Source organism: Lissotriton helveticus, chromosome 4_1 (assembly GCF_964261635.1).
Source record: "Lissotriton helveticus chromosome 4_1, aLisHel1.1, whole genome shotgun sequence".
Taxonomy (NCBI): Eukaryota; Metazoa; Chordata; class Amphibia; order Caudata; family Salamandridae; genus Lissotriton; species Lissotriton helveticus.
The window spans coordinates 1,569,445,006-1,569,459,622 of NC_136063.1; the positions used below are offsets into that span (position 1 = coordinate 1,569,445,006).

The 14,617-nt window shown below is 41.9% G+C and overlaps 1 protein-coding gene across 1 annotated transcript in view; it reads right to left on the reverse strand.

The window, feature by feature from the left end:
* HECW1 (HECT, C2 and WW domain containing E3 ubiquitin protein ligase 1) overlaps positions 1-14,617 on the reverse strand; it is a 624,284-nt gene that overhangs the window by 202,952 nt on the left and 406,715 nt on the right. The window contains exons 7-8 of the mRNA XM_078688193.1: positions 6,802-6,902; positions 1,059-2,417 (exon numbers count right to left, since the gene is read on the reverse strand). Of these exons, the coding sequence (XP_078544319.1) occupies positions 1,059-2,417; positions 6,802-6,902 (1,460 nt within the window). The remainder of the gene's footprint in view (positions 1-1,058; positions 2,418-6,801; positions 6,903-14,617) is intronic.

Here is a 14,617-nt window from a genome sequence, read left to right on the forward strand (position 1 = left end):
TTTCAATCATATGTGTCTTCTGTAGCTGGCACGTTTCGTTTATTTACATGCTATACTCCCCATCCAGCATAATTCCTCAATCGAAACATATTAAGTGAGCTGATTGGTGAATATCTATGTAGTTTTCACAAATTATATATGCACACTGGTCAACTAATACTGAGAGCTCCAAAGCTGGGTCAAGTCAGGCTCCTGGTGGATGTCCCCTGCCAGTGACTGCACCCTTATACCATTAATCTGGAAAAAGAACAGTATTTGAAAATATTCTAGCCACCACCTTAGGAAATGCACTGCCTGTTCTAACGGAGACACACATATTATCAAAATCCATGCTTGAAATAGGGTAACCCTTTTCATATTTTTATCTTTACAATTTATAATTCAGAAGCTTGCCAATGAGTAATATTATAGTCCTGTTGTGTAATGTGTTGTATAACTGATGAGTGAGGGGCAATACAGCATGCACAAAACAAAAAAGAAAACCCAGAATGTGCATCAGATCTGCACCAACAAGTCCACCCGATGGACATTCCCCTGCCCAAGTGAACACTGGAGATTCTGCTCAGCTTCCAATCTTAGTACAAGATCCATATTGTTGTTGCTTTCTTCTCAAAAACATTTTGAAACATATATTGATCTTATGAATACAGAAAACTGTAACACCATAAATGAAATCATGGGAAAATATGGATCAGGGTGGAACAATACTTATACTGCTTATAGCTGCTGTTTGGAACTTAAAACTTATTGTAATGAGAGTGGAAAAGGGCACTGTCATGTTTTTGTTGTGCTTCCTGTGTTCTAGCACAATTCTTTCCCTGCTACTTTTTATGCAAAGTGTTGTTATTGCACAATCCATGCACACTTCATTTGTAAAGTGCTTAAAGGAAGCCACATATTGTAACTCAGTTTTCTTACCTTGATATGTGCTTTTTAAGCACTAAATTTTTTGCTTGCACAAAATATTACACGCACATAGTGGCAAGTGCTCGATTTGGAACAAGGAGTGTTAAACTCATTACTTGTAGTTATGGTACTTTCTGTAGTTAGAATCTAACCTTCTCGTCGGGTGCTTGGACCTGCCACAGGAGATTCCAGGCTCCGGCTCCCACCTTGAGCAAGGAGATCCTCTGGCCAGGGGACTGGGCTATCCGCTGGCTCTCTATCCAGCTCTGGGCTTTGCACTGAATCTGGTACTGATTCAAAAGCACTATTCTCCTCTTCTTCATCGTCTTGGGAAGAAAATACCGTACTTTCTGAAATTCTTGCACTGTCCACTGAAGAAAAGCGAGTGTGGCTCGAGAAGCGGTTGTGGCTGTCATAACAGGAGGTGCTATAACAGGAAGTGCTGTAACATGAGGTGCTGTAACAGGAAGTGCTGTAGCAAGAGTTGTCACAAACATCACAGTCATGATCACCAAGTCCCCTTGGGCTTGATTCACTCTCGCTTTCTGTCCTAGCAAGGTCACCATTCAAAAGTTGGTGAACTAAATCGGGAATATGCTCAGTTGAATCATCGCCAGGAAAAGTTCTTCCGTTATCTACATTGCTATCATTGTCATTGGCTGCACACTCCATTGAAGGCTCCTGCACCACTGTTTCTGTCTCACTAATGATATCCTTCTCAGAGGCTTCCTTAGCTGTTGATTCTTCATCAATATCTATGCTGACCTGCTCCTCCTCCTCCTCCTCCTCTCTGTCATTGCTCATCTGAGCTGAAGGCAAGCTGTGCAGCAGGTTGTGGATCCGGATGTAATGCGTGCGAGGCGTCTCCGGCTCCCCACATGCAGAGGCAATTACGGTTTCCAGTTCAGATACAGGCAGGGAGCATGGCCTGGTTTTCCTCTTGACGGAGATTCTTAGTTTCAAGTCATTGTCTTCCTGTTGACTTGAAGCCCCCGACTCGTCATTGTCTTTATCAATATTGGATTCACCATCTGCAACGGACTCAACAGTGTTCGGGGTCACAGTACTGGCAAGGCCATCTTCTGCTTCCTGGGCAATACCATTAACCTCATCACCTAGATCCATTTCTGCCTCCAACTCAGGTCCACCATCAGAAGTAGGAACTTCTTGCTCAGCAAGTTCCATACTGCTCAGGGACAGTTTTACTTCATCTGGAATGAAAAGTTCAGATGCATCTGATGTCACAGAATGAATATCTTCGTTCCCGGCAATGATTTCATTTAAGAAGTTCCGGTTTACTTCCTCCGTTGAGCTGACCGATGCTCCCGTGCTGGTGGAATCAGTACCAGTCACACTACATCCATTCATCCGATCTGCATCTATGCTTTCAGAGATCACCATGACATGGCACGGAGGCTCGCTGGAGATTTCCTCTGTCCCATTGCCAACCAGGATCTCGCACGTTTCTACTGTCGTGAGAGGATCAGCACCAATGGAGATATCTTCATCATCTGTGGGAAACATGAGAAAGAACACTAAGTATATGTAAAACGCAACACATATGTGTCTATCCTGACTGTTTTTTTAATTTTGTTTCTTACTGTTAACTTCCACTCTTTCTTTCATTCAATTAGATGTCATGTTGTCTCTGTTTTTCTTTTCACTAAGTAAAACACATCTCATATTTTTATTGCATGTGTTTGTAAGACCTGACCATCAAAACTGTGAGGCAGCCATTTTATCACACCACCGAGCTTTCCCAGACTCAGTGCAGAATCATGCAAGACTACCGTTTCCATCCAATAAACTTTAGATTTCCTTATTGCTATTTTCTCCTTGCCTACATGGAAGTGGTATTTCTCTTTCTAGAAAAGGCTTTGGAAACCAGAAGACAATGATTGTGAATGGCATTTTGTGTCAACATTTCTCTTCTAAATAGATCAGAGGAGATGGTGGGATAAGGCAGTGCTATTTAATGAAAATATCGTGGGTTTAATACAGAATATTACTGTTCCTTATGTTTTATAGGCCTGCCCTTAAGCCAACTCTAGCTCTCTTGCCAGCCACCTCTTTTCCATAAAATGCCTCATAATAGTAATGATATACATAGTCTTGCAGTACCCCTCTTCATCCACTGGTCTGTTCAAGTGTCATTCACATTTTCCTTTCCTTTCATATACAGCACGGGAGATTTTGGGAGCCCATTTCATCCATAGTCTTTCTTGCACTGTGAAAAGCTGCATTTTGTCTTATCATGTGCATAGCCGCCTGAAAAGGAATGCACGTCAGTGCTAGGGATTGTTTTTCTTCTATATTTGACAATTTTTACCCACTTGGCAAGACCTGCTGGATTTGCCAAGGAATGTTTTTGAGCAATTGGTGACAATGTCACCAAAAGTTTACTCACGGCCAATTCTTGAAGAAAGCCTAGTTATATAAATTTGTGTTTGAATCTAGGCAAATTATATCAGCCTGGAAACACAGAGTAAACCCTGCTTTGTGTGAATTGTGTCCTGTGCTGAAAGCAAACTGGGCTTAACAATACTTGAATATTTTGAGATCTCGACGGTCATCTATCTGGAAATATGTCTTATTTAGTAATTAACATCTTCCTGCGTACAGTCCTTAACATTTTACCAAAGATATGTGAGTGTATGGCTACATGTTTCCCCCCCGCATTGGTCTTCATTACAAATGGGGGTTGGCATAACTTGCGCAATTTCATATTGCGTAATTACGTTAACTTAAGGTAAAATTAAGCAAAATGCATCTCATACTCAAAAAAGTAACTAAGGGGCTTGTTTGGGTAATATTCAACTAAGAAATGTCATCTTGAGTTGATTTCCGGTTGCTCATGTTCAAAACAGTAACTCTTGCATTCAAATTTGTAGATTTGCACTAAAAAATTACCCAAACAGTCCACTCTGGTAAAACACATCTGCCTGAAATGTTTGTTGACCGTCCATGTTATATACTTTGCTGCTTGGATTTAAAACACGTTCGGATTTCTAGTTTCACCCTAAAAAATGACTTGGCTAAAAAATCTACTTGAAATGCTATTTCCATTCACAAATTACCTAACTGGTACAAATCTCTTGCCGAAATTACGTGATATGGCTTAATGGCATAATATCTGTAATTTCATGCAAATTGCGTTATGGGATATTAGCAGAATTACGCCAATTACTCTGACATAATTAAAATGTAAACCAGGCCTGAATGCAGTAATTTACCCCCCATTCTAGAATTCTGAGTTTTCAGGCTAACACTACACCCCTCAATTTTCCCTAGGTAAATATACAGAGGGAAAAGTGCTCACAAAATACTGCTAGATGCGGTTTAAAGTGTGGTTAGAACCATCATTCTATTGTCATGTCCCATTTTGCAGGAGTGAACTTGGAATAGGCAATAGTGATCACACCTGTTAAATTCCGATTCGCGGAGTACAGAAACCTAACAGATGCACTAATTATCACATTGGGGGCTGGGCCACTCATCATGGAGGCCTTACAATTTATTTTAACCATCAAAAGAGTGAAAGTTACCAAATTTCTTGGTACAAGAACATTATTTTGGTGTAAAAATTATTAAAACATGTTTTCAGGGGAGTCCCTCTTGGTGGATGGTAATCTGATCCTCTTGATCTCCACCTTACCAGTTACATATGAACATTTCAAAATCCTACAAAACTCTGATTTGTATTTAAAACGTGTGAAATAGATTACACTTTTGGCTGGCAAATTTTTTGCTCCAAGCACAGGATCTCACATCCTCATATTCAATATTGATTCATTTAGCGAGATGCGTTGTGCTCCCCTCTCTCCGGCATACAGAGTATACTGTGTCTTCCATTGAATTTTCGATTTCCTATTGTGACTGTAATATCAATGCGCAAGGAAGAGAAGGTATCAGTGTCAATGTCACCCTCAAGATAATGCTGAAGGGCGTGGCCAATTTGCCTGTTCAGCAGCTAGACTAGTCCTTCCCCTAGTTGCTAAGTCTTAGCAGGATCCACCATCAAGCTCAGATGGTGATGACCAAGGTTTATCATCCTTGTCAGAAAACGTCATGCCCAGGGTCTACCAATGCAAGGAGTGACAGACACCCAGTAAAGGAAGCTATCACACAGGTGATCTCCATTTTGTTAGCAGTGACGCTGCTAATCCAACCATGCCCTACCTTGTACCTTATGCATGTTAGGTTTGTCCTCAGTCATTATTTTGTACATGTTATCTGTTGTTTCAAATGTCATACACAGACGTCACTGGGCAGTCCTAAGAACCAGCCGCGGCCCGTGGAGGGAGTTACGGTGGGGCAGAGGGGCGGGGGAGGGGCAGGGTGGGGGGTTCTAAAAAACGGAATATGGATAATTGGAGGTAAGTAAACAATTTAATTAATAAAATGTATTTCGTAGCACGCGCTGCATCGCATGACATTTTTTCACAAAAAACCCCCAAAAACATTTAATTCGTCAATCACAATACTGAAGTGACAAATGCCGACCACAACATATTAGTAACATGCAATTTCATTGATTTTCAGAAAAATAGACTTATACAATATAGCCCTTATTCTGAGAGCTTTGGGAGATAAAGCAAGAAAATCAAGAAGGTAAAATACACTAATAGAGATTGTGGATGCCTGTATTTTGGTATCACTTCAAACATGCATGAGCTAATCACTCCTACTGACGTTGAAAAGGGGAACCAAATCATACCCTTTTTGATGTCCTTCAGATGATAACTGGGATTGTGTATGGAATTAGAAGCTGCCCTTATGGCTAAAAAGGTTGCAAATGCCAAAATAATTAAGCAGCCTCACTATGAGAGAGTAATAATAATGTTGATGTGGCAAAGCAAGGGCCAGTAAGTTGAGAACAATATTTCCAAGATTAGAGATCCTATCCCTCAACAGGTAACAGAGGAAGAGAAACTGACTCCTGATATTTTCCTGCACTTTTACCATGATCTTTACAAAAATAGTTTAAACACAGATATAGATGGGGAAAAACACTTGTTGAGGGGATTAACTCTTGCCAGACACTCAACTAAGGGACAAGACAATTTAATGACTGATATTTCAACCTTTTAAGTCTTCAATATCACCTGCAGGGAAAGCAGCTGGGGGAGATGGCATAAGTATTCAGTGGTATGATGAATTCACAGAAGTAGTTGCCCCCTGACTACCAAACCTTTTTAATTCAATTTGAGAGGGATTCATTCCCATTCTTTAAAATAGTCTTATCCGTTTTTGAGACCCATTAAGGATACCTAAGTTTGCAGCTCACACTGTCTTTTCATTCCTTTTAATAATGATTATATTTTTCGATACAAATGTAGCATGTTGAGGGTCACATATATTCTGTGGTTGGACTGGATCAAGTTAATTGCTGGTAGACTTTTGTCATTGCCCAAAGACTACCATATAAAGACATTGGATTGGGCCAAAATGTAGGGGAAGTCAATGTTTTTGGATGTAGAAAAAGCCTTTCAAAGGATGAAGTGGGATTTTTTTGTAAGACACAATAGGTTTCTTTGGATTTCCTTCCCAATTCAGCAGGTTGATACCTGTCTCTTATGTCAGTACAACCATATAGACAGTGAAACATTGTGCTAATTTAAGGCAGATGAGACTTTCACAAGGAAAACAACAGGGCAGCCATCTCTCCCTGTATTAGTTGCTTTGTTTATAGAATGTTGTGGTTTCAATAAGGGAGAGTAGGACCGTCGCTGGCCCATTGGGACTTCCAACCTTATGTGCATGTGATTCTATGCATGTATGCATGTTTGTATGTATGCCTTTGGTATTTGCATAGCATGAACCTAGCTAAATGGCAGTGAAGTAGTGTAACAAAATAGAAAAGTTAAAACAAAAAGGATAAAGCAAAGAGGGCACCTGGGTGCATTGATGCTGTTATGCCAAATCTGAACTGCAGTTGTCCGCTGACATGATCCGTTGGCAGTCTTCGACCAAGAGTGTAGCTAACAACGCGGTCCCTGTGTAAATGAAACAAAAGAGTACATTATTTTTACTGAGTGAAGTGAATACTGAGGTAGAGGTTCCAAAGAGTGATAGAATTGGACATGCAAGTCTCTATTATGATTGGCCCGAAATATGATTGTGGGCATCCAAGCCCGCATATGGTAAATACTTATGCGCTCAGCATTTATCAGAAGCTGAACTTGTGACCCAAACTCATTGATGCCGATAGGAGTATTTAATTATACACCAAGGGGGCCATTTACTAGAATGTAAATCAATGCAGCATGGTAACCAAAGTCGACGCACTTTATTGTGACACAGGGAGAGTGAAAAAAACAGCGTCATATCAACTACGATACAATGCTGATATTCTCTCACTCAGCATTAGCACACTGTAGGCTGCCTTGCGCCAATGCACAAACCCCTGCACTATGCTTTCCCTCAGTCATAGATTTTGCACTAGAAGGGGAGCGTTCCAGCACAAACAATATGCTTGTATACACTCTTCCACTTTCTATGCAAAGTTTGAAATGTTTGAAGAAATTGATACATTTCCTTACCGTTACTCACGCCTCCAGATGTAAGGTTTTGGCACAAATCCCTTTCTACAGTAGTTAATAGATAGGGGATTGCATCAAAAGCCATGGGTGGTTGCATAAGAACGGCCATATACCACCTGTGAAGCACCCCCTTAATGGAAAGAGGCCCTAGCTCTACTTTGCCTGCCTTTGACCAATTTTCAAATGAAAACCGTAGAGTTGAAAAGTAGGTACCACCACAACACTTTGCCCCCGCTTTGCATTACAAAAGTTGTGCAAACCGGCACAATGTGTTAGTGAACGTGGCCCAAGAGTGCATAATAGTCTGAGATTTGTGCATGTGCACTACTTGCTTGGTCAATCTGGGAATTCATTGTTATCTTTCAGACTAGAATTAAGAACATAATACATTGTTACAATAGACAATTCATCAGTATAGGATTTCTGCTAGAACCCTTGATTTGACAGAAATTCCAGCAGTATGCTCAGTGCACAGCATGCAAGAAGTGTGAAACTCCTCATTTCTTCTCTGGGCGTGGTCTCATAAAAGGGAGCAATTATTTCTTATTATGCGCCATCACTGGGCTAGGAAGGGCCTGCACTGGCATTTATTAACTCTTCCTTGGCCTAAAATCAAAGTCTTTTAATCTCAGTGAGCCCTCACGCATGGTCCAAAACCTACAGAGATTCGACCGCCTGTCCACCGAACTGCCTTCAGCATCTTGGCAGGTGTGTGAATGACTACACAATCTTGCAATACACTACAATAAGATCAAGCACTTCACAATTCCATTGAATTGTCTGCACATAGTTGTGCACTTTTTTACATATTATATGTACACTTATCATGCAAACAGAGTAAAACATTTGGTGTAAGTTCATTTCCTGCATATGCACTTTACCTGACACACCACTTGATGTAAGATGGCCTTCCGAGTTAGATCTACCAATTTCCCCAGTGGAAATGGTGTGGAATCTAGGTCTTGTGATCCCCTCACAGTTATCTTTTAATTCACAGATACATGTCACTCACAAATCAGATAATTTTCACATGTATGGTCTATCATAAACCTGTCCCTTGTAAATAATCCAACAAACTACGAGACATGATATGATATCCAGACTCAATGCCTTATGGCTACATACACATGCATTTCCAACAATTCAACCCAGACACTACAAAAGACTGAAAACTAGTACAGGAAATGGGGGGAAGGGGGTCCAGTCTGGACCCAGATCTGACAGCTATTATTGAGCCAAATCCAGGATCTGGACTTGCCCCAATGACATATGCAGAATTTGTCCACGTGTAATTTGATGACACTGGGACACATTCTGCAAAGACCATATGTTGTCTGCATTCTGTTGGTAGGAGCAACCTGCAGGCAGTGAAAAGGGCTTTCTTATTTTCTATTGAAACTGGGCACAAAACAAAGACCTGATTGAAAGGGCCAACAGCCCTCCTTTTGTTAGAGTATCATCCTGGGTGGGAGTTTTCAGGAGCCTTATACCTAAATGAGAATGCAATGGAGGGAGACAAAGGCACGCCAGTTGTTATCACTTCACAAGTACTTAAAAGAAACTATGATTTGGAGAAGAGTTTTTGACTTTGTTCAACGCCTATCTATAAGAGATATGAATTGTAAGAATGTCAAATGCATCTGTCTGTTTGAGCAATTATGCAAATAATAATTTAAATAGAAGTCTATTTTTTTACACATTATTTTTATTTTATATTATTTTTATATTTATTGATTTTCTTTGCGTATTTCTTTTATATGCCCACTCTTCCCAATGTAGTGAGTCAGAGGTCTTTACATCACACACACTTCATACAGAGACAATAAATCATGCAAGTGTGTAGATCAATGTACAGAAAATGTTACCTGAGCTAATAAGGGTTACAAGGCTTAGCAGTGATATGTCGTCCTTAGGAGTTACATATTGACCTTACTGGTAGGCATTAGATGGTCCGGATATACATAAATTCAGTATTCAAAACGTAATGCAGTGGTTAAGGTTGTGTGTATTAAGGAGCCTTTATTACTATTCAAACCCATTTTTTAAGCAAACTTAGAATGACAGATTGAGAAAAAAAAAATCTGTTTATAAAACCATGGCTTGCAGTATGCAAGCAGCTCCTTGATGCAAGTTTAAAACTTACTGTACAATATTAAAAAGATTGCAACTAATGGACTGCAAAAGGACCTCAAAAGCAGTAACCCACTTACTTTTTGACATATAATACACATCTGTGATCTACAAGTTACACAATGTACTTTGCAGCAGGCACCTTAACCCTCTATGCTGTTTTGCGTTACAACTGAACAAAACAAAGCATTAAGCAGGTGCCTCCTAGCTCCCCCTAGGACTTGATTTTGAATGGTCCATCAACCAGACAAGGTCCTTCTAGTATCCTGCATTTGGTAATGTGATATATTTTAATCGTCCTGCTATGCCAGTGTTTGTGCAGTAGGCCCTATAGAATGTTGGTGTCATGAGGTGCCTCGGAATGTTGGGACACTGAGAGGTGAAGTGACAGTCATGCATGGGCTGAGCAGCAAACAGGCTGCTCCTGGTGGGGCTTTGATTTACAACTTAATTATTTGATGTACTGAACTTTACTACTTGTTAACTACTTGAATAAAACCTCCTGAATTACATCCGTCCTGTGTGGACCTTCATCACTACATTTATTTGGTGATGAGGATGGTGAGGAACCTCGAGCTACAAGCAGATCTCAGGTACCTGACGAACAAGAGGATCTGGAGATGGCGCAATCTACAGAAACTACACTTCCGACAACCACAAAAAGTACACGAGGAGGTATGAAACATGTGTGTTCCACACTGAACTACAAAGACGACAACAAGGAAGAAACAAGCCTTTCACAGAAAAGAAAAGAAGACAACAATACAAGTAGAATGAAGCACTACGCCGTTAAGCCCCACCAGTGTCATCACCACCGGACAGCCCTAGCCCAGGCGTGCTGTGCTCATCTACATAACGCATTTTGGACTTTGGTCCTACATTTACTGTGTGTGCCTTCAAGCACATCAACTTTACAGGTAGAAGATTCAACTCTGTCATGCTGGTGTATCCCAGGCACACACTCTACGACTTTGTGGAAATACAACCACTATGCAGCATGTAAAGGAGTCATGTTGCTGCCTACGCTGTGTGATCTTGTGCACTTCTACACCACGTAATTTGGACTTTTAATTTTTCTACCATTGACTCTGTCAACAAGACCTCTACTATGTTCCTTAACGTGTTTGGAGAGAACAGCTTCTTCCCACAAACTTCAACAGCAAGTGTCACAGCGCAAAGGTGTCATGTCTTCTAAACTGTTTACTGCTGGCTCTTCTCTTCATTCCACATGTAACTTCCCTGCTGAGAGTTCAACTACAATGGAACGCCTTGTGGGATATGCGCAGTTGTTTTGTATAGAAGTCTCTCATGGGAGGTATTCGTCTAGTGGTGCGCATTAGTTTGACTGAATGTATGTCTGTCATGGACAGATTTACTGTGACTGACTTTCGTTTGGATTTGTTTCAATCTGGAGGTTTCTCTATTTTTCTACACAGATTGCGCTTTGTTGAGGCGGTGGAGTGCGAAGCAGTACAGCTCTTTTGGTGCTCTGCTTTGCCTGTGCTCTGGTGAGTACTATACAACCTTGATCAGGTTCTACAGTTTTGCTTTCAGGTTAAGCTTCTATCTGCCATCTTTTTGGGCGTTACTAACGTTTTTTCGGTTGCCTGTCTTCCCAACCGCCTCTTACCTCACAAAGAAGAGCCCGGAATATCGCCTCTTCTACCGCCTTCCATCACGTCACAAGCACCAGCGGTGATGCTTCTCACTCAGTGACTACGTTGGGAGCACGAGCATGCCGGGAACCACCCAGCACTGTGTGTCTTGTGTACCGCCATCTTCAGGTTGGCGCTTGCATGCACCTTTCTGATCTCCATTTCTCACGTTGTATTTGTCCGCCGGTGCGGCGCTTTACCATGCTTCATCTTGTCTTCATTCTGGAGGACTTCAAAGAACACGAGTGAATCGGGTGGTGTTTATTCTACCAATTTGCTGGTTATTGGGCCACGTACAACGGTCTAAATTACCCTGCCATCTTAATGGGATACGTTCTGCACTCATGACTGGACTCGGTGACTGTGTATAATGCATAGTTTTGCATCAATCTTTCGTTTCTTGCACAAGGTCAGTTGATTTACATTATTCCAGGTGGACACAGTGACAGTTTCTACAGTCTTTTTCAAAGTCATAGACACAATGCCTGGTTTCAATATGGCCATAAGAGGTGTCCACAATGCATGCTGTTGTGCTATTCACCAGTGAAGTTTGAACAAACTTTATCTACTTTGTGACTCTGGTTTTATTGTGATGGGGTGATAGACGGAATTTTGGGATGGTTTCACTATTAGTATGTTTAAAAGTCTATGCTTGTCAATACATGATTTTTTTCAATCCAGAATGTATTGTGCTAGCCCCATTTGCCCATTACTCTTGTATGGGAATGGGTACAAGCCCGATTTCCCACATATTCTTGCCTAAATGGGCTACACACGGTTCTCACCCTTACACAGTGCACCGTTCCATGGGTCTCAGTCCCATTTACATTCATATTGGTACCCTTTAACAGGGCACCGTTACATGGGTTATATTCCCATTTACATTTACATGGCTACCCTCACTCAGGGTGCGTCTTATGGGTTTTAGACCCATTTCTACTCTGCACTGCATTGTACCTCTACGCGGTGTTGTCCTTTCTTGGGCTTTCACATTATGGGTCACAGTCCCATTCTCAGTGCTCCTCACACCCTTGCATAGGAGTAGAGGACGGTCATGGATTTCAGTCCCATTGGCTGATATTGTCTTCCTACATTGTGTTAAATTGCTGTGTTGCTTTACGCAATGTTACACTCATACTCTGATTTTTTTTGTCCTTTTGAAAATGGGGAGAAGACTAGTTATACTGTATGTATTTACTTCGCTTCTTGTTTGTTTTCTCTTCTGTCCAGCTTTCCTCGTGATGTTATACATAAATTTCATCCTTGGCGTCTGGATTTACATTGCTTATTGTCGTCCTTTGTCTCCAGCCTTCCCTCATTCGTATTTTCATTATTTTCTTTCCTGTTCTGGAGGAGATCCGTTATTCCCTCTTCTTTGTGTTTGTGTAGGCTGGTGTCTGGTTTGCGTCGAGCCTTGTCTTTCCTTCCTTGCTTGCCTGCCTGGCCAGTGGGTGTTTTCAGGTGTAGTCCTTGGTGCGTCTATGTCTCTCTGTTCTCTTGTTGTTTACTTCTCTTTATCCCAACTTTCTTCTCCATCCTACTCTTGGTTGGTGGGTATGCGTCTTACCTTTTCATTCATATTCACTCTTTGCTTCGTTCACCTATCTCTGCTCTCTCTCCCGTTCGGTACTTCTGTGCTTCCGTATTGATTTAGTTGTCGGAGAGTTTAGGTCTTTCCAAATTGTGTGATCTTGCTCTTTTCTTCCTCTTTGTCTTCTTCTACCTGACTGTTCGCTCTGCCTTGCTCACACTTTTCCTCAACGTTATCTCTGTCACTCCTTTGTTCCTTCCTTGTTATCTGTCCTTTGTTCACTCTCGTTATATTTTTCATATATTGCATTTGTTCTTCTCTTGGAAGAAAATAGGATATGTAGTATCCTGCATTTGGTAAAGTGATGTATTTTACTCCTCCTGCTTTGCCAGTGTGTGTGCAGTAGGCCCTATAGAATGTTGGTGTCATGAGGTGCCTCTGAATGTTGGAACACTGAGAGGTGAAGTGACAGTTAGGCATGGGCCGAGCAGCAGACAGGCTGCTCCTGGTGGGGCTCTGATTTACAACTTAATTATTTGATGTTCTGAACTTTACTACTTGTTAACTACTTGAATAAAACAACCTGAATTACATCCTTCCTCTGTGGACCTTCATCACTACAGCCCTTTTGGACCCAGCTCCAGTGTGTCCGAGGCTCTCGCCTCACTCCATCTTCTTCTCATCTGCCATTCTGTTGCTCTCTGTCTTTCTCTTTCACAGGTTTGTTTTTGCCTCTTACCCCCTGTTTCATTGCTGACTTTCTTGAAATATTCGTACGGCTTTCCAGTTTCATCTTGCACGTCTCTGCTTTGTTTCCATCTGCCTCTTTCATTCATCTTTGCTTGCTTTCTATTTGCCACTTTCCCTCATTTCTGCTCAGTTCCATTTACCGCTTTCGCTCATTTCTGCTTTGTTTTTCTTTTGGCACTTTTGGTAATTTCTGCCTTGTTTTCTATATTTTCTCACTTAGCCTTCATTTAACCTTTTCCTGTTCTCTCCCTCCCTCAGCCTCCCCTGCATGCTCCTTACCTCATTTCCCACCTCCTGCGCTATCCCACTTTCCCACATCCTGTCTCCCAGTTCCATCCACCACAACCTGCTGCTCTCCTCCCCCTCCCAGCAACTACCTAATGGCAGCTGCAGTGACGAATGCATGCCAAAGGCCAACCCTGATCCTCCCCCACTTGCTGCTACCCCAAAGTGACCCTCCATGGTCTCAAAAGCAGTCACTGCTGCGCCGCGCAGCACCAAAGGGGCGTTCTCCTTCACCACCTGCAAGTTCTCTGTCACTCCCCCACACCCACCACACTCCCTTACCAACAGCTGCCACCTCCTGAGATTTCACACCCACACCCGCCAGCCACTGCCCACTCAACACCCCACAGTCTCCTGCATGCTCCTCAACACCGTCTCACACAAATCAAACCTCGGAGAACAGGGGCTTACTGAATGACCAAGGACCGGATCTGCTGTTACTCACAGAGAGACGTGAGTGAACCTTACATCCACTCCAACACTGTCACAATCATCCCCCTGACTACAACATTACCAGGCAGGACACACCCAAGCCCACAAATGGAATCGCCATCATCTTCAAGGACACCATCATCTACAATACGTTCTCAGATACAAACGCAATAACATAGAACACCTGACACTCAAGATCCACATCACAGCCAACTTTATCTTGAGTGACTTCTTCATCTGCAGATCACCAGGGCCTAATACCAACTTCACCAACACCTTTGCAAATGTTGTCGCTCCTCTCAACCTACATCCTCGTCAGAGACCTGAATTGCCACCTGGAAGACAGCACTAACCCGACAATCCCAGCACTACTTGAAGACCCAGAA